Source organism: Dermacentor albipictus, chromosome 5 (assembly GCF_038994185.2).
Source record: "Dermacentor albipictus isolate Rhodes 1998 colony chromosome 5, USDA_Dalb.pri_finalv2, whole genome shotgun sequence".
Lineage (NCBI taxonomy): Eukaryota > Metazoa > Arthropoda > Arachnida > Ixodida > Ixodidae > Dermacentor > Dermacentor albipictus.
This window is the reverse complement of record NC_091825.1, coordinates 154399854-154419447: the sequence shown is the minus strand read 5'-3', so window position 1 is coordinate 154419447 and position 19594 is coordinate 154399854. Positions and strand designations below refer to the sequence as shown.

Genomic DNA, 19594 nt, shown 5'->3' with positions numbered 1-19594 from the left:
CTCGTAAAGTTCCTAACTTCGTACAGGCGAGAATTTCTCAGGGACAAATTTTTATATACTGCGACAGGTATTTTCTAAACCAAGTTGGCCTTTTTTTTTTCTGCAGCAGTCATCAACCAAAAAAGCCAAGAGCTCCAGTGCGCTCAGAGTCATCATCATCGTCGTCATCATCTGTAGAAGAGCCTCCACCACGCAGGAAAGCCCCTCCTGAGGATGAGTCGGGCTCAAGCTCTTCATCATCAGCATCTCCATCTCCCGAGAGGCCGGTGAGTTCTGCTACTGCGATCACAGTTTTCAGGGATAGCTACAATTTGCTGCATGATTGTGTATCTTATTGACTTGCTCAATTTATCACTTCATTTGAATGGGTTTTCTTGCCTGTCAACTACTCACAGGCAAGATCTAGTTGGCTCAAAATGGTACCTGAGTCCTGAAGACCTTCATATGTGGAACAGTACTAAAGAATTACTACGTGGTGTGGGATAGTTGAGATGGGATGGGCACAGGGGAAGGAGTACACATGAAACGCACTTACTTGTAACTGTTAATTTTCTTTAACATGCCATCTGTAACTGTAGTACAAATGCTCAGCCCCTTGGTTGTACAGTATTGTAACATGTTCAATAGTTATTATTGAACATGTTAATTGAATGATTATTGTAGCACGTTCAGTAAGTTCAATCTCGAACAGATGATAGGTCCACATCTTCTCTAGCTTGGCCATGGCTGCGCTGGCTGTCTGCGTGGCTGAGTGATACACAGCCAGTGTGCCTTGCAATGTGTGCACTCTGCTTGTTAACCCCCCTTCCATACCTTGGACAAGCTGGGTTTGTGCATAGGTTGTTGGTAAAACTGCCAAAAACGATCTCGCAGCTACAATTTTGTAGTGATGCAATTTCCCAGTGTTAATGCCTTTCTTCGGTTTTTTGTGTTCACAAAATGTTGCTTTGATCACTCACAAACACGAAAAGTGCCAGAAGGCATTAGCATTGGGGAAAAGGCATCGTTACAAAATTGCAGCCCAGCTCGTCAGCAATACTTTGCATCTTCTGTACTGTATTGCACTGTGGAAGCATATTTTGGCCCAGTTTTTCTAGAGAAAGAAAGAACCTGCATTATATTAGGCTAAATACAGTGAACTCTCAATAATTAAAAATCTATTTATTCAGTTGACAGATAATTCGAACTGTTCTGTTGGTCCCAGCAAAGTCCTATGTATTTGAATAGGGAAAAACTCCCGCAAGTCAAACTCTGAAAATCACGCAGCAGAACAAGATTTCTCACTCCCCTGCAGCACTTATCGGACAAACCCGAGCCAAAGGCGAAGTTTTGATGGGTCACTAGCTACCGTATTGTCGGGCGCCGTAAAAATGACAAGGAAGGACACACGGGGAGCCAAGGCTGAAGCAGAGCATGCAGAGCTGTAAACACCCTCCTTTCTCACCGGCTTAAAAGGTGCAAAAAGGAGCCCCAACATGCTCTTGATCACATTAATTTGTGCTCACCTGCCTCTGCTCCTAGCGGGTGCTCGATGTAATCCCCAACAGAAGCCACTATACTCCTTTGCTTACCCTCACATCCATGGCAAACGACGTGCTAGGCTAGATCTTATCGTGCATAAATATTTATACCAAACCTAGCCTTCTTATGGCACGTGTCGTTAAGCTCTGGTGGAGGAAACATAAGTTTTTCTATGCAGCCCTGGTGACCGTTTTTGATTTTGTGCCCTTTACCGCACAATTGGTCAGGCGATATTTAAAGGGGCTCTCCTTGTTTCCAACTCCATTTTATTCAAATAAATTTCCGGTCCTCATGGAGTTCGAATCATCGAGATTGTACCGGACCATAATCAGCGATCGTGAGCTATGGTTAGGGGTTGAAGTTCTTCCTAGGCAGGCCAAAATAGGCATTTTTGATATACTAAGATTATGTGTGTTCAACGCATTCACTGTCCCCTAAGCTCCACTGAGACATACGCTACCACTCAAGGGGTTGCTCTTGGGGTCACCTAGAGGCATGTGCACCCGACTGGTCAAGTTTGAATTACCTGGCAGAGGTCAATTTTAGGATGGAGATAACGAACATTTGGGCCCATAGAAATAGATAGGCGCTGGCCGGTGCCTTTGGTCGGGATCAAATTAATGGAAATCTACAGTATAGCAAAATTTTTATATAACGAAGTAAAGTGCAGATTTCACCGACATCGTTACATCGAGATTTAACTGTAGTACGTGGTAATTTTATTTTCCCCCTCGACAGAAAGCTGCTACTCAGTAGCTTGAGAGCGCCTCAGGCACCTTACAGCTGGGAGCTGTCAAGGCAAGGTCAACGACAACTCTGTTATACATTCAAATATAAAAGAGCCACTAAGCGTTATAATTTGATTGGGTTTTTGAATTGCTGTCTGTATTATAATATTGCATCTATCATTTGTTTTCTAGTGACCACATGGTCTGTAGTGACTAGTAGAGCCGTGCACCATTATAGCATGCAATCTTTCTACTGTGTGGAAACTAGAGGAATCTGCACTTGTTGCATCCCTTACTATGACCGAAGTTTCAATTTTTGGCAACAGTTAATGTATGAACTGTGCGAATGGCACTCAATTATGCCATCTTGCCTTAATTTAATTGGTCGGACAAAACTCTTTCAAGCGCGTGTTGTACATATAGATTTGCTCGATTGTGGCTTGCAAATTGGGAACTTGAACTAGAGCCGAGTTTCAATAGGTTGAATGCTGAAGCCTAATATTATTGTACCTGTCCACCTCTTTCTAAATGCCTGTTTCTAGGTGAGACCTCCAGATTCTGGTAGCCGACGACAGCAAAACTTGCCTCCATACAGGAAACCAATGACTAAGGAAGCATCTCCCCCACCTGCCAGGAAGAGCCAGCCTACAGGCAGAGATCATGAGTCATCACGGGTAAATGGGCATTACCAGCACCACTTGTTTGCTTTGTATTGGATTGCCATATATAAGAGTTAATAGGCTGGACTGGTTATCTAGTCTATAGTGTATATTATACTGGGTGTTGCGGGGTTTCTTTCTATCCCTCTTTTTCTGCATTTGTTCATTATATTAGGGGATTATTAAACACAGCACAGGAGAACTGAACAAAGTTTTTTCGGCAACAGATCATTCGTAGCACTGGATGTAAGGATCCACGTGAGAATCACTAAAGGCTGTTTCACATGGCGCGATTTTCACTCAGCGGCACAGCGAATTCCGTTGCTCAACGACCGCCGCGACATCGTGGGCTCTACATGACTAAAATCGAACAAGTTGGTCGCGCCATTGCCGAGTTGCAGCGACCGGCACGATGTGGGAGGGGCAATGTGGTACGAAACAAAGCGCCGTCAAAAAAGGCGCTTTCCTGTTTTACCACACATTAGTAACTCTGTGGAGCAATGTTGCATGCAAGGTTTAGTTATGTTTTAATAGGGCGTACCCACCAGCGCCTACGGCTTAGGAGCTTTATAAACATTTTTTTTTCTTCCGCTCACACTGTTCATTTAAAGGAGAAGCTGCATGCTATCCAGGTTGGGAGCAGATGCCGCCTCAACATAAGGCACTTACCCACTTGGTCGCTACCATCGTCAACCTCTTCATCACCATAAATTGTGCCATCTGCTTGCACATGCACACTCATTAGTAGCTTGTTCTTCTGTAAAAGCAAATACTCCTCCAGGAAAAGAGTTGTAGCTTCCATAGTAACACCGAAACTAAAGTGTACTAAACGGAACCACCCCACTGATGCTGCACAAGCCGCACGCTCATACTTGTGGTGTTGTACAGCGTACAGCGTCTCACTCACCGCATCTGCAAGCGATCGTGAAGTCTCAACGCTTATAAACCTTGAAAAATAGGGTACTTATTCTATTATGAAATAATAATAGGATAACTCTAATATTTGACTAGTTTCCATTTTTTTATTGTTATTATTATTATGCAGGCGTGGATAGTTCATGAGCAAGGGGCAACCTTGCGCATCGCTGCGACGAAAATCTCGCTGCCGCAAATGCATGTAAAAGCTGTCAGCGAAGATCGCTCTGCAACGTGAGCAACAGAACGATTTCTTTTGCCTCAATTGCGCCATGTGAAACAATCTTAAGAAAGGAAATAACTAAAATGTTAGTTCTTTGTTAACAGCCTTAGAGGATATGTTGTTATTGTAAAAGTGGAGCCCACAATGCATATGGCTTATCGGAAAGTTTTGGCGAGCGTCACCTTCAAGGAATATGCACTGACAAAACAAGGTTGCGTAGTTGCAGATCTAGCATAGAGATTAAGGAGAGATGCTCCTCAAAAAAAAAATTTCTTGTTGGGGGGGGGGAGTGGGGGGGGGTCGGACTTTGAAATTTTGCTCAGTCATAGCCTTTGTGATGGTAACCTTAAAACCGTAATCACTTTTACTGTAGCTATAACAGTTGCTGAGTTCCAACATCTTCAAGAACAAACTATAGAGTTCTTCACAGATCCATGTCTAGCTTATTAAAATTTTTACAGAGCATCATGCCATACCCTATTTTGCTGCATATTAACTGTATAGTGCTGAAAACTACCGTAAAAACCCGCGTATAGTACGAGGTTTTTTTCCTGTTATTAGCGTCCCAAATTTCCGCCTCGTACTATATGCGGATCCGGACAAAAATTTCAAAGTTCGGCTCGAAGTTTTGATTTCGTTATTGCTCTGTGGCTACGGCTTGGCTTCGTAATATCTGCATGGCTACGACTTGGCTTTGTTATTGCTGCCTGGCTACGGCTTGCCTTCGCTATTGCAGCGTGGCTACGGCATCGTTTCTTTCTTTGTTGAGTGCAGACCTTGGCAGTTCACGTGTTAACCGCGCTTCGCGAAGTGCATCGTTTTTAGTGAAGGAGCACGATGTCGGGGGCACGGAAGCAGTACTCGGCAGCTTTCAAGCGAAATGTGATTTTAGCGGCAGAGGAAATCAGCAACAGTGCGGCCGGGAGGCAGTTTGGCATCACCGAGGGAAGTATCCGCGGATGGCGACGGCAAAAAGAAGCACTTTTCGAGTGCAGCGGAAAGCGAAGAAGCTTTCGCGGCCCGAAGAATGGGGCATTCCCTGAAATTGAACTCAAACTGACGGAATTCGTCCGAGAACAGCGAGCCGCGCATCTTGCTGTGAGCGTGGAGCTCATGCAGGCAAAAGCCAGGGAGCTTGCGAGAGAAAAAGGCCTAGCGAGCTCCACCTTCAAAGCAAGCAAGCATTGGGTTTATCGGTATATGTGCCGTGCAGGATTTTCATTGCGCCGGAGAACTTCAATTTCACAAAAGCTGCCGGAATCGTTTGAAGAGTTACTGGTGGCTTTCCAGCGCCGCGTTATTTCGTTGCGCAAGTTGAAGAACTTTCAGCTAGGGCAAATCGGCAATGCTGACCAAACACCAGTTTATCTGGACATGCCATCGCCCCTCACCGTGCACGAAAAGGGCTCGAAACAAGTTTGTGTCCGGTCCACTGGGAACGAGAAGACGCGTGTTACCGTCATGTTGTCATGCACGGCAGACGGCCGCATGCTCCCGCCCTATGTCGTCTTCAAGCGCAAGACAATGCCGAAAGGTGAGCTGCCGAAAAATGTCATCGTTAAATGCCATGAGAAAGGGTGGATGAATGAGAGTCTTGTGCTCGACTGGATAAAGTCCGTTTGGTGTAGGCGGCCCGGTGCACTGTTGTCGTTCCCGTCCATCCTCGTGCTGGACGCGTTTCGTGGCCATTTGGCCGACTCGGTGAAGAAGCTGTTGCGTGATTGTAATACTGAACTCGTCGTTATCCCTGGTGGGATGACGTCTCAGCTGCAGCCTCTAGATGTTTGCGTCAACAAGCCTTTCAAGGACGCGGTGAAGCGGTGCTACGCAGAGTGGATGCGGTCGGGTGAACCTGCAGTGACGCCAACTGGGCGGCTGAAGCGGGCATCGCCAGCCACGCTGTGCAAGTGGATCGTGGACGCATGGGCGAGCATCCCAGAAGACCTTGTGCGTCGCGCTTTCAAGAAGTGCGGGATCTCGAACGCGCTCGATGGCACCGAGGACGAGTACCTCTGGGAGGATATGTCAGACAAGGAATTGTCCGATGAAAGCGCAGTGGAGGACGACAGTGAATGAAGTGCTGAGTCCGATTTCAATAAATGTTTTCCCCGAGTTTCTCTCACTCGTATTATACGCGGGTAAACCTTTTTTTTTCCATTTCTCGTCCCAGAAATTTCACCTCGTATTATATTCGGGTTCGTATTATACGCGGGTTTTTACGGTATATGCATAACATGCTACATTTCCAACAATAACAATCAAGAGCACCAAGCATATATATTACATTCCCTGTAACAGCATCTAAACTTGTTTTTTTTTTTGTTTTTTAATATTATGTAAGAGATATCAACATTTTACATAGATATCGCCACTCTGTCTGAAGAGGCTCTGTGCAACATATTTGCAAGATCCGACAATTTTAAGTGCCTGAAAGTTTGTGCACAATGTGTGAAATCTGCCTGAAAACACAAATTGTGAAAAGTGCATTTCAGAGTTATTTAAGTATCCAGTAGAGAAGCTTAAGACAGGCTACGAAACAGGCGTATTAAAATTTTTATGGCAAAAATACAAAACTTGGAATATGCGCAATGGTGGACAACACTGAGCTTCTGGGAGGCAAGCGTTCAAAGATAGCTAACATGCGCATGCATTTGCAGTCTCGAGAGGCACTGCTACCGATTAAGATTGATTTTTCACAAACTTCTCGTTTGAATTCAGCTTTGATTTTGGGGGAAAGAAAAGTTGAGTGACAAAGAATAATTTTATCAGTAATAACTAAAAACTAAGAAATATCTTGGAAAATTGTTATTTCTTCCAGGTGGATCTTGTTCCTGCAGGGGCATGCAGTCTTCTCATTTATTGCTTGGGAATGCAGATTTACTATTTGCAGTGTGGGAAACTAAACTACTTCACTTATTATCAATTTTCGACAGCACTGCAGAAAGCCAACGCAAGCAGAATTTTTACAAAACTCAACTCGTAAAACTAAGCTGTGAAGTGCACGTGGAAATGAGGCCTGTGTAAATGCTGTTGAGATGTGCCATTTTGTCACCCATGCTGGTGCTGTGTGTTCCAGGAGCGAGATGTAGTTGATGTGAGACGGCCTGCAAAGCAGGAGCCCTCAAGACCGGAGAGGCCTGACCCCGAGTCTGAATCTGAGTCTTCGTCGGAGTATGAAGAGGTAGAGGTGGTGGCCAAGAGCCCTCCAGTCTCATCTGACAGGCAACCTTCAAAGAAGATTAAGAAGAAGCGGAGAAGGGAGTCGGAGTCAAGTGATGTGAGTTTTAGTGAGGGCTGTTTTCTTGACTGGTTCCTGTCTAACAGATATCGAAAGGTATTGATGCAAACATTACAATTGCAGCAGAACCTTGTTCGTATGTTTCAAGAAAAATTCGAGACAAAAACCTACTGACCGGGAAAACGTATAATGTGAAGTAACTAAAAAAATTGACAGACTCAACTGTAGTTGGTATTACGTAATGCAAAGCATCGTGCAAATTTTACAGCTCGAGGCACAAGATGCTGATGCACGTCAAGCTGGTGGGCCTCCAGTAGCCCGAAACTCGTTTTGTTGTTTTCCTATTGTGTAGTGTTTTAAGACGGCGACGGGAAACCGAAACGAAATTGAGCTGGTGAGCAACGACGGAGGCCGCTGAAGCGAAATGTGACGCTCACATAGCGCTGCCTGCAGCAGGGAACAGCGGTACATTTGGGTTATTGCCTACTAAAAACATGCAGTATGCTTCCGACAGCACTATGCTCCATGCACTATGCTCCATGCACTATGCTCCATGCACTATGCTCCATGCACTATGCTCCATGCACTGTAAAACAGATAGGTGAAGATCCTAGGGGAGCCAACGATCAGGGAGGAAAGTGGGGAAACCGCGCACTGTCTTCCGTCGCTCACATGATCTCAGGTGAGGGAGGGGGGTGGCGGCATTGTACTCTGGCAGCAACTGCGTATTCTGCAGTCGTGCATGCCCCATCTTAAAAGCAGTCTGCAGAGCGTAGGTATGCCGATGGCTCATACCTTTGGGCATGCTGTGTTTCACTGCTCAGTTTGCATTGAAGTGATAGACAGCACGAAGGCCACTTCACTCTGCTGCTGCTGTTCTTCCTTCGACAGCAAGTAACTACTATCCTTACTTTGTATAGCTGTCTGCTAATTTGCAATTGCAATCTATGCTTCGCCTTTGGCGAAACTGTGACTTTTTTCAATGCGCTTCCTCTTTCCAATAAAATGGGCCCAGAAGTTGCCCCTGCCCTAAATCTGACAGGAAACCAAAGCTGTGTTAAAGGCATCGTGAGCAGCAGATGTGTGTGTGTGTGCGCGTGTGCGTGAATGTGTGTTTTTCAAACTTATTCTTTTATAGGGTCAAATTGTTTCTCATATACTTTGGGAGGTTGGTCTGTCACGCTCCTGAATATGTTTCTTTAGCTGGCTTTTGTTGCCTTGCAGTCTGAGGGGAGCTCTAAGAAGAGGCGGAAAAAACACAAGAAGCACAGGAAACACAAGAAGCATCACAAGCACAAGAAATCAGACCGGAAAAGTGATGAGGATGAGGACGATGAAGACGAAGAAATAAATGAGGAGGTGAGCTGACACTGAATAATCAGTACTATTCACTTATACACATTCATTGGTATCCTTTTATTATTGAAAAAGGGTGTCTTTTGCAATGCGATGCAAGAAAAGTAGCTCTGCTTGTTGGTAAACTTTAAGTGTGCACCATATTGACATGCGCATTATCAGTGCAAGTCGATGCTATCTATGACCTGCATTTGCTTAAAGGTTTAGGTTACTTCATAAATTCTCATGTTGATATTTACAATAAATACTTTTGTAGCCACAGATATTCTCTGGTTGTAAGGGCAGTTTATGTTCGTACTAATTTGAATGAAGTGGCCTGTAGATGACATGCTGTCTTAAGGAAACAGTACTTAGTACATAGTTTACTTTTAGTATATAAAATTTCCACTGGTCAAGACTCACGGCACACTTGACAAAAATCTTCAACTTCCCTTTACCGAATAGACTGAAGTGGTCCTTTTCCACAGTCCTGTAAGCTGGTCCCCCTGCAGATGTACTAAAGCCTCAAGAGCTGTCATGCAATGTTTCATTTTTGCCATAGCCACTAGCGAAAGGTGAATGTCCTCTTATCGTTCGGATTCGGGTTCTTGGTAAGCTTTGAATTATTGCCGATTGCTTTAAAGATTACCATTTCTAGGGGCTCTTCAAAGAACAATAGTCTGGAAGTCTGTTGCTGGGAAGTGCCACGTTCGGAACTGTTATAGCACCAAATTTCTTCTAAAGTTTACAAATTGAGGCTCATTGCAAAATTTTGCTAATGTTGCATTAAATATTTTGAAAAATAAATTAAGTTATCGAAAGAGCTTTAAAAGTTAAAAGGTGAGGAAGCGCAAGATCGCAAAAAGAAATATACAAAAAAAATTGTTATTATATCTGCGTTGCCCACTTGGGGCAATGCAGGATGCTTTTCAGTGCCTGTTCGATGGCCCGAACCGTACAGCATCCTTTTTCCTTCTCTCCCACTGTCCCAGGCTCTACATTGGCACTGAAGGTATAACACTGAAGGGCACTGAAGGTATAACAGCATTAGTATTCCTGTATATGGCTTGCCATATATGCTAATAATTGTCAATAATAATTAATTGAACACAAATAATTGTTATTAAAATGCATATGTACAGTTGAACCTGTTTATAGCAAACTTGATAGTTCCGCGAAAAGTGGTTGTATTAATAACCCATTACATGAGAATTGCTCTTCAAAATGCGCAAGAATTAAAGGCACCAAAGCTGGCATCGGCAGTCACGGGTGAATAGCTTCATCCAAAAATCGAACCTACGTTTTTGTTCCCAAACTTTTTTTGCATCTAGCTGAAAGTTTCGGGAAACATCATCTAAAGAATGAAATGCGACATCGTAGCTCTTTCAGAAGTGCACCCAACTATTTCCAATCACCTGCCATTTCGAAACCACCAGTGCAGCCGCCATCATTCTTCAAGAGCTTGCGATATATTTTGCTACCAGCAGGGCACGAGTGGACTCTACATACGATAACAAAGTGTTCTAGTCGTCTCGAGCAAACACATGCGGGGTCAGGCACATGCATGCTGAGAGCTGCGAATTTACGTTTTCTATGTCGCTTCAACTGAAAAAGTGCGAAGTTGTAAAAGTGGACCGTTATTGTGGATCGTGATTTCTCAATAACTCTTTGCGACATTACATGTCTGTGGCACGTGGTGGCGCTTGTTGCTGACTTGGACCCCGTGAATATCGACAGCAACGATAAAATTGCAAGCCGTGACCAGCTATTGGTTCTAATAGGCTTAGTGCATGCAGTGCCGCACAGAAAACTGCAAAAACGAGAGTGCCTCCCGAGATGGCGTCAGCGCACAGCAGCGATCTTGGGAGCCACTGCTGCCGTACTGCCATGCCCAAAAGTACGCTAGAGACATGCCTTGAAAGCATGGTTACCAAAGCATTGTTGAAAGCTAGTGACTTTCATCGTGGTTTCTTAAATCCTCTCGCGGCGCTTGCTCATCTAGCTGATCTGCCTTCGTCACAGTTGGTCTGGAGCTGGAGGCACACCGTGCGACCAGTTCAGTCGCGCTTCTGGGCTTCGGAAGATTAACGGACTTTTCAGATTAACTAACTTTTTAGAAATCCCCTGTGGACTGCTTATAGTTCCAATGTAAGGTAATTCGAACTTCAGAATACCGAACATTTCAGAATGACCATCGTTACTCAGTTTCCATGTCAGTACTACGAACTAATATTCCAAAATCTGAGAATCTTTAGATTTCCATGTTTCCTTTATGGCAGTCGGAACAGTAGGCTAGCAGACAAGGCGCAAAAAGTGGACGCTGACGTGCATGGGTGCTGAAAACCCAGGACAGCACTGAAGGGAAAAAAACTTTGGGAGGAGACTATTGTGTAGGCGGCGACGCAGCGGGTTTTGCGACCGAATGCTCTGCCCAAATAAGTTTTGCTTAGCAACCAAGGTGCGTCTCTTCCTACTTTCGCCCTTCTTTTGCGCTGCTTTCTGCAGCCGTACCAGCAATGCGCACGGAGAAATGTAACCTCCGTGCTCATGGGTATTCCACACAGTCGCACTTTCCCAATGGTGTCGTTTACACATGCTTGTCCTTTGGTGTAACTGTCCGGGTGTCTGCTTCGAGCAAGACAGTTGCGGTGTCCACGGCAAGGAATGTGAAAAACAAACAAAAAGAAACATTAAGCTTTATAGGTGACATAGAAATCTTCTTTGTCAGTGGTTTCAGGCGGCATCTCTTTTGTGCATGCCACTCTATATGTGGCAGTAAGTGGCGGCAGAATCTATAGAAAATAACAGCCTGGGCCAAGAGCCAACTGCGACGTTTTCGGGAATAGCTCATACGGTGACATCTGATGGGCTGGCTGGTGGGCGAAATTGTTAATTTTGGGGCTTTCACTTATAACGACCTTTCAAATTAATGGAACAGTTTGCCACGGTCCTTTGAAGTTAGTTATGTCAAGATTTCACTGTATCTGGACACCTTTTCCAAAGGTGGGATTGGAGTATCGTAAAAATATGGCTGTTATAGCTGATAATTATATCTGCGGTCGTTATAGGTAGGTTCGACTGTATCTTGTAATATCTCTATGCTTAAGGCAAACTTAAAAGAATGCATGCTCCCCTCCTACCCCGGCCCACATTGTCATGCCCGTGTTATTTTAAGGTTCACCGACAGATATGGGAATAGTACAGGAGAAGGGACAGGGGGGAAGGAACAAAATAAAAGAGTGACGTTGACATTGGTAATGCAATTCACTCTGCGCACACTGAGCTCACCAGATCACTGTAGTCCGTGGACAAGTTGTTGGGTGCTGTGAAGCTTTTACAGGGTGGTAAACGTACAGGACTATGGAGAAGGTCCATTTTTGCCAATCTGAATTAAAACTTTGGGCTGACACTTGGACGTGATGCAGTGCGAAAGAGGTGTGAAAATGAAAGTAGGTCCAACATAGAGCATTTTATTGGGTCATTGCTAGAGTATGAGATCATTTTTCCTAGCCATGGCAAATAATGGGTATAGTAGGCAGGATAGGGAACAGTATTTTTAATAGTTTTGTTAGGCGCAAGGCAACTAACAATGGGCACTCATTCTGTAAAAATTTTGTTGAGGATAATGCTTACCAGGGTGCACACCAGTTCTTTTTGCATAGCAGAGAATGTGGTTTGCCATCTTATGGGCAGCTAAGCATGAAGCATTGCAAGTTAGATGGGTACACGAACATACCACTGCAGTCAAGTCAATGTTATCATTGTGTCAGTCGCATGAAGGCTGAAAAATTTGAAAGATTGTGCACATTCATCGTGTTCAGTGACGGATCAATAAACAACTTTCAAACACTTATTACTAGATAAGTGTCTTTGGTGCTCCACGGGCTATACTTTTTTGACATAAAGAAAAAAATGGGCTTGACTGTCTAGTTAGCCAACTACGACAAGGTTTGGAGCACGACGGGAGCTTTAAGCTTAACTATCTAGTTAGCCAACTTCGACAAGGTTTGGAACACAGCGGGAGCTTTAAGCCATTGAAAGCACTTTCAAATTCACAACTTTTTTTTTCAGATCTAGATACATAATGGATGCCATTCATCAGACGACACCCAGGTTGAACCTTTCTTTCCTGAAGCTGTGTGTTTTTTTTTTTGTGTGTGTGTGTGTGCGCGCGTGTGTAAAAAGGTGCGTGTATAGTTTGTTAAACCTGTATGTTGGTTCTTATAAACTGTATGTTAGCACATGTTTTATTCTTGATCAAGTATATGTCGCTGGTTAAGGTCACTGCATAGGCTGTTGTTAGTGCAGCTCAAGAGTTTGTTTCACTTTCTAAATTGTTCTGAGCAGCACTTGCATTTATTTGACATGTGCTGCAACATAACTGATGGCAATACAGCACCTGCCAGGGGTACAGTCCTTGAAACATACGATAATGGTGTCACATGGCCAGTCCCAGTAGAAATCATGTGTTTCATATCTTGCAAGGTTTATTGCTTTTTAGATGGGGGATGAGGGACCAGAGTTGAGTATTTCATACTACAGCAAAGTTTCATGCACCTATAAAGCATGATTATTTGATGTTGCTGAAGGTGGGTGTGTATAAACTAAAAGTAGCAGTCACTATGGCTTTTCTTGCATTCTAGGTGATTTCTATTGAGAGCTGTGAGATACAGTTGATTTTACGCAGCAGGAATTGATCAGTTTCAAAAAAGTGAACTAAAGGATTTGCAGAAACATATGAAGTTGGGTTTGGGTTTGTTAACTGCCACATAGTGTACTCACATCTGACTTGGCACACCAGCAGCTACTGCAGATGCAGCAAATTCCTATTCAGGAATTTTTCTGTAAAAGTGAGAAGTGAACACGAAAGTCATTGTCAAAACTGCCGTATTTACTCGCTTAATGATCGCACTTTTTTGTCAGAAAAATGGACGCAAATTCAGGGGTGCGATTATTACGCAGGTTAAGTTAAATTTCCCGCGAAACAACAAATTTTTTCGTTCGTCCCGCGTTTGCTGCGGGATGCGGGTGCGGGACACCAAAACAAAAGTGGCGGCCAGCGGAGCAAGCCGAACGCACCAAACGCGATCTTTTTTGTCTTTCTTCTCATGAGTACATTACGTGCATTGAAACAGTTTCTTCCGTATCAGTGATGAATAATATCGTTAATATCGGCAAGTTTGCGGCAATAACGTAGCCATGTCCACTTTGAGGGGACAGAAACAGATGGGCGCGCTTAGCTGCCAGTGACAGAAACCCATGGTCGGCGTGCTGCAGAAACTGCGGCATGTCTCCACTACTATCCTAACACGGCACGTTTCCGCTAAGGGTAGGCGAATATCTTAGCTGTGTTACAAGCGTCGGCGTATGAATAGGGTACACTTTTAACGTATCAGTGTAAACGTGGCTACTATCATTGCCGCATGCGATTTGTTGCGTGCTCACGAGTGCAGATGAAAAGAATCGAAAGGCGCCCTTTTTGTTTTTGTGGGCCACAACCATTATAAAGCCTACCCATAATAAAGGCAGGTTTGGTTGTACCTCTTTTTGCCATGTAAGTGCGGAAAGTGATGAAAGTAATGAAATGAGGCATCTACTTAAGAATGTTTGGTGGGTGCAGACGAGTCATTCGCGTAGCATTCGACAGATGGTAAGCGCGATCATTATTAGCTAGACTTGGCACACGACATATCGCTGCGGCAAGTTCAGGGTGCGTTCGTTACACAGGAAATAAAAAAAATCGAATTTTGACGACAAAATTCAGGGGTGCAATCATTACGCGAGTGCGATCATTATGCGGGTAAATACGGGAATTGAAAAAACTATTTCTCCTTTGTTGCACATTAGGAGAGGGTTCACACTACTACTACTTTAGTAATAAGTTCACATCAATATTCCCTGCAAGATAACTTCTTGGGCAAGTTGGTGTTTGCAGTTAGACATGGTTTTTGTAGTGCAAAAATTCGTAAAAAGAAAAACCAGTCCAAGAGCAGACAGAAAGACAGCCACTAGTCTTAGTGCCTGTCTTTCCTTTTGCTTGTTTTTCCCTGTCTGAGTTTTAGTGCTACGAAAATTGTCTTATCAATATGACCCCTTGATGACTGCCATCTTTTCTTTGCCTTTCGTTTTTCTTCCTTCTGTGCCTCCCTCTCCTCTTTACATGTTCTGTGCACCTATGCTGTGTGCAGGGCATAGAAACAGCCCATATCAACATTTGTATGTTTTCCCATTGTCATAGTTGAAGTCAAGGCAGCCACATCTCCAGCTATTTGTACCTTGTCTTTATGCATAGTGTGAGGCAAAGCTCAGCCAGAAAACTGCCTTGCTGCGCTACACCACCAGAACAAATGATTGTTCATGGCTCTTAAGACCCCTCCTCTCTTTTGGACACATGGACACAATCTGTGTCTAATTTATAAACCTAATGTTAAACTTACACAGCCACCTTTGTTAGAAGAGTGTGTCTTACGGCGAGCCACTCTTCCTTGCAGAGGTCAGAGGAAGAAAACAATGCCGAAGAGCTGGAGCGAAAGTTGCGTGAAAAAGCCCTGCGGTCGCTGACTAAGGCCCGGACGGGCAGCCACTCTTGTGACGATTCACAAGGAAGCTCGACGGCGGTGTTTGTTAATGTAGCCAATTGACAGGCAGGCTGGGACAATGTTTCTTTTTCTCTCTGGAGAAGCTTGCTCACAATCCACAGTGAATGTCATGATGCTTGAGTGATTGTTCTGTTTGTTTTATTTTTCTTTTTTACCTGTGGAGAAAGATCAGTTTTGCATGTAGCTTTTCTTTCAAGTCCCTCATATATTTGTGCATGGCAACTGATTTGTCTTGATTGTGTTCATATTAATGATATTTCTGTCTCTTCAAATTCAATTCATATAAAAAAGATTTCGTACCACTACTTGGGCATGCATGCTAGTTGTCTTTCCTGTGGTGCACCTGTACAGTTGGCATGTTTCGTAATGGGCCATGGATGCAAGCGGTCTTGTTTCCTGTTGTAACTTGTGTCCTGTTGTAGCTCCTGCAGTTGTGATCATCCTTTAGCATTGCTAAGTTCTGTTGCTGTTAGCAGCTTATCCGAATGTGACAAATAACATTGCTTTCAGTAGTGTGTTGCGCTTTGATTGTTACCATACATTTAATTGACACAAACATGTTCACTTCTGGATTTGTCAACTGTATTCCTCATATTATATTTCCATTGCTGCACATTCTGCTTTCTCAAAGGAGGGTGGGCTCTGGCTTACAGAAGTGCATATTGCTGTTGTGGGCCAGGGTGGCAAGATTAGTTTAAACTGTACATTTTGTTTTCTATAAAAAAAATTTGCAGAATATGTAGTACCATTTCTCTTCATTGTGGATTTTGAGCAGGCTGCTTTCTGTTAGGTGCATCCAGTGCTTGTATACTTTGTATGATGAAAAACTGCGAAACTGTATCTTGTATAAAGCATAGGGTTAGATGGAGTGCTTGATGGAGGTGTGCACGCATTGCACACTTTGGGAGCGGACCATCTGGCCACACAGCCATCACATTGTACCCTTAGACCCTTGCCTCTTCTCTTTTCACTCTATTATTTGAGAGGGAGGGGGCTGATGATTGCATTCGCAAAATAAAACAAGTTTTTTCTGTAGCCTTTGGCATTCTCGCCTTTTTCATGCAGTATTCAAAGCTGGTGCAAAAAGTTATCTTTGGCCTCTGTGCACTGTGGATGCAGTGCTATTAATGAAAGCCTGGCCCTTCAGTTTTCAGAGTGAGGCAGGTAAGTCGAAGTACAAAATTGGACTAATTGATTTTTGTTCAACCCGGTTAACAGCACAGATCATGAGACAAGAGACCAGAGATAAAGCAGGATTTGTGCATCTAGTATAGTGAATTAGCTCTGTGGAATTCCGCAAGGTGGAGCAGGATGGTTCATGTAATATAGTACTAGTATTGGGGGCGAGGAGTTACGCAGTCGCCATCTGTCAGAAGCGCCTCCCTTGTGTATGAGGGATCACGCGGCGCGCTCCTCATTGGTTTCGCTTACGGCGCTCAATAAAAACACCATGCGGCAGCCCTCCTGGACATTTATGTAAGTGCTCTCAAAACGAAGGAAGTTTTTTACTGTAGATATAGTAATCTTGGGCAAACTGAAAGCGCAGAATTGTTTGCAGATGCAATCTCTTTACCGAATACGCACAGTGAATGCCACTGTGCAGTCGCCACGATGGAGTCTCCCCAACTGGCTTCTTGCGTAAAAAGTAGGCAAACACTGAGAGTAAAATATCTGAAATATGTTCTTATAGTGGGCTGTCTGTATAACCAAATGGAGCATAACATAATGAAGCCTCAATGCAGCGATCGCACGGGTTTCTAGCGACCGACTGCGCGCCTGCATGCATGTCTGCGCACAATGTTTTGCTTTCACTGTGAGCGAGTTTTTGCACTGGACCGTGGGCTTTAGGCCGCAGCATATGAGCATTTGACAGCGCACTAGCTACCATTGTTGCGTGGACGTTATCAGAGCTGTTCAAAAATAATTTCGTTATGGAAACTCGACGCCTATGGCGACTGTGATGTGCCGTCGCGACGATTCAATCTTCTTTTGTCTTCTAAATTCTTGGACGTTTCAATATTTCTCAAGTTGCGTCGCTCTGAATGTTTATCAGTCTTCTCAGCATGCGATTTCCCTCTGCTTCTTTTTCGTAATCCAGTGCATTAATTCATAACACAAACATGACCATACCCCATGCCTTTTTTTTTTTTAATGCGCTTCTTACCGCTCCCTTTCCATTACAATGAACTTCTCAGAATATAGTATAAAGTTCACAGACCTAATAAAGTATCATTACATTAGCCGGGCATGGGCGAGCGTTTCAGTGTGCGTTTTCTGCTACTCCGAACATTGCACATTCCCGGCGCCGTAGCAGAAATCTTCCTCGCGTCTGTGCTTGCTGTCAGATGCGAGGAATGGCTGTCTGCCGGTTTTAAGTTTTGCCAGCCAAGCTTCACGCAGCTCGTTGCCTTGCGGCTACGTGTGAATAAGGCTGACACAGGGCTCCGTTGTGTGTAGCAGTAGTCTACCATGCTGCGCGCCTCCAAAGGTAGCCAATGCCTATTACTCTCAAATGTTTTCATTTTTCACTACCTGAAGGCAACAGACTTGAGTACCCAGCTATAGACATCCGACACCTAACTTTTCTCTCTCTTTCACTCCCCATTCCCCTCCCCACGTGAAGGGTAGCAAACTGGACTCAGTCTGGTTAACCTCCCTGCCTTTCCTTCCCTTCTCCCTCTTAAATGTTGTCAAGCAGACACCCAAGGCGGTAAAGCCTCACCACTTAATCAGAGCCGCGGCGCAGGTGGGACCTTAAACTTTTGTTTTCAGCTAGCTTCGGCGCTTCTGGAGCAGCTGACGCGACCACTGTGTCCATGTGATCCCTCGTGCCACGTCACGCTGACCGTGGCGCCAGCTTTTCCAGTGGTGGAGCTTGTCCCCAATAGTGGAGTGTTTTAGTCGAACATACATTCTAAAGAAGAAAGGACGTCGACCTATACAGTGGAGCAAAGGAAGTAAGCCTAATTTTATGCTACCATAACTAATTGTGGTGTTTATGAGCAGATACACAAAACAAAAATAAGCCTCCGTTAAGCGAACTAAAGCTCTGCAGGAGGAAGCTTAGACATCGTATCATTTTTCGTGGAAAACGTAGCATGCAAGTTAACTGATGCCGGCTCGGTAACCACTCCTTGTAATCATTGACTAAGACACCTGCAGTAGCAAGTACTGCGGCAGTTAGAAGAGAGATTTCTGAAATAGTGAATGCTGTCTCGCCAAGTTGGAAAGTACTTAATATGACCATCACACAGCAGCTCCCTGCAGGCGTCCTTGCCCACTTGAGACAGCAGAAATGCTAAAGTGTGATTATAAACAAATATTCGAAGAAATTAATTTCAAATTCTTGCATATTATGCAAAATTTGTTTTTAATTTGGGCTATTTCACTCCAAACCTAGAGGCTGAGGCTGGTGGTCATGGAACAATGGAAGAACCATGAGTTGTGCAATTAACATGGAGGAAGGAGAGGGCGTTGCGCAACACCATCGAAGCCAAACATGTAGACACGTCGTCGGAGCGCGTGGTAGGTTTTCATGCTCCCGCTCTGCAGGCAGAGCTACTGCTAGAGCGATGGCTAGTGTGTACTAAAATACTTTAGAGGAGTGGTCAGAGCAGTGGCCTCATTGTGAAGCGTTTGCAGTGAGCAGCAGCGCCTCAGCGCTGCTGCTGGGAGCCTGAGATCTCCCATCGCACAGGAAGTGGCGGGTGTCAGCTGCGAGCTGTAATTATTGCGTGCGTGCCATAGTGTTTCATACAATAATTACTAGAGGGAACTCTGGTGCTAGTGTCTACGGGAGCGGTTGTGCCAGCATGGGAATTATAAGTAGTACATTTATTTGCCTAAGCTTCGTCCTTCTGGCTTCAAGCGTCTTTGTGTCTTTGTAAGCTCATCGTTTTCAGCAATGTACTTTGTAATAAATAATGAAATAAACATTAATAAAATTGTCCATCTGCAGGATTCGAGCAAAAGGCCTCTAGCGCAGAAGCCTGATAGTGAAACCATTAAGCCACAGACGCATGCATGGACAAGCGATAAGAAACGCCCTTATGAATTTATCGCGGGCATGCCATTGCCTTGAGACGCTTGACGCGTTTCGATTTGGCCACCTCGACAAGCTCAATCGTTGCAATTAGTAGCGATTGTGCGTGTTCGAAGCGTATAGATTGCTCTGAAATTTGCGAAAATGAAGCCTTATAAAGCGTTATATACGAAGCCATAACAACGCCTCAATCCAGAAGCACGAAGATCAGACTAATTTATGTACTTCCCATCATTCCCATGGTTGGTCAACAACTGCAGCGCCAGAGTTCCCTACAGTAGGAAGCTATGAGGCATGCCCTGTCTGATATTGGCGACATTACGTTGGAGGACAC

The 19594-nt window shown here is 44.3% G+C and overlaps 1 protein-coding gene across 8 annotated transcripts in view; it reads left to right on the top strand.

The window, feature by feature from the left end:
* Positions 1–16253, top strand: part of Srrm1 (Serine-arginine repetitive matrix 1) — a 94469-nt gene extending 78216 nt beyond the window's left edge. For 4 of the 8 annotated variants that reach the window (XM_065432295.1, XM_065432289.2, XM_065432291.1 and 1 more), the window contains 5 exons: positions 107–266; positions 2792–2923; positions 7123–7323; positions 8509–8643; positions 15111–16253. In XM_065432295.1, the coding sequence (XP_065288367.1) occupies positions 107–266; positions 2792–2923; positions 7123–7323; positions 8509–8643; positions 15111–15260 (778 nt within the window). In that variant the 3' untranslated portion in view covers positions 15261–16253. Of the gene's footprint in view, positions 1–106; positions 267–2791; positions 2924–7122; positions 7324–8508; positions 8644–9611; positions 9656–12690; positions 12733–15110 lie in introns of all 8 variants that reach the window. The other 4 variants (XR_010564484.2, XM_065432294.2, XM_065432292.2 and 1 more) reach the window with 4 other exon arrangements.
* Positions 16254–19594: the final 3341 nt, after the last annotated feature.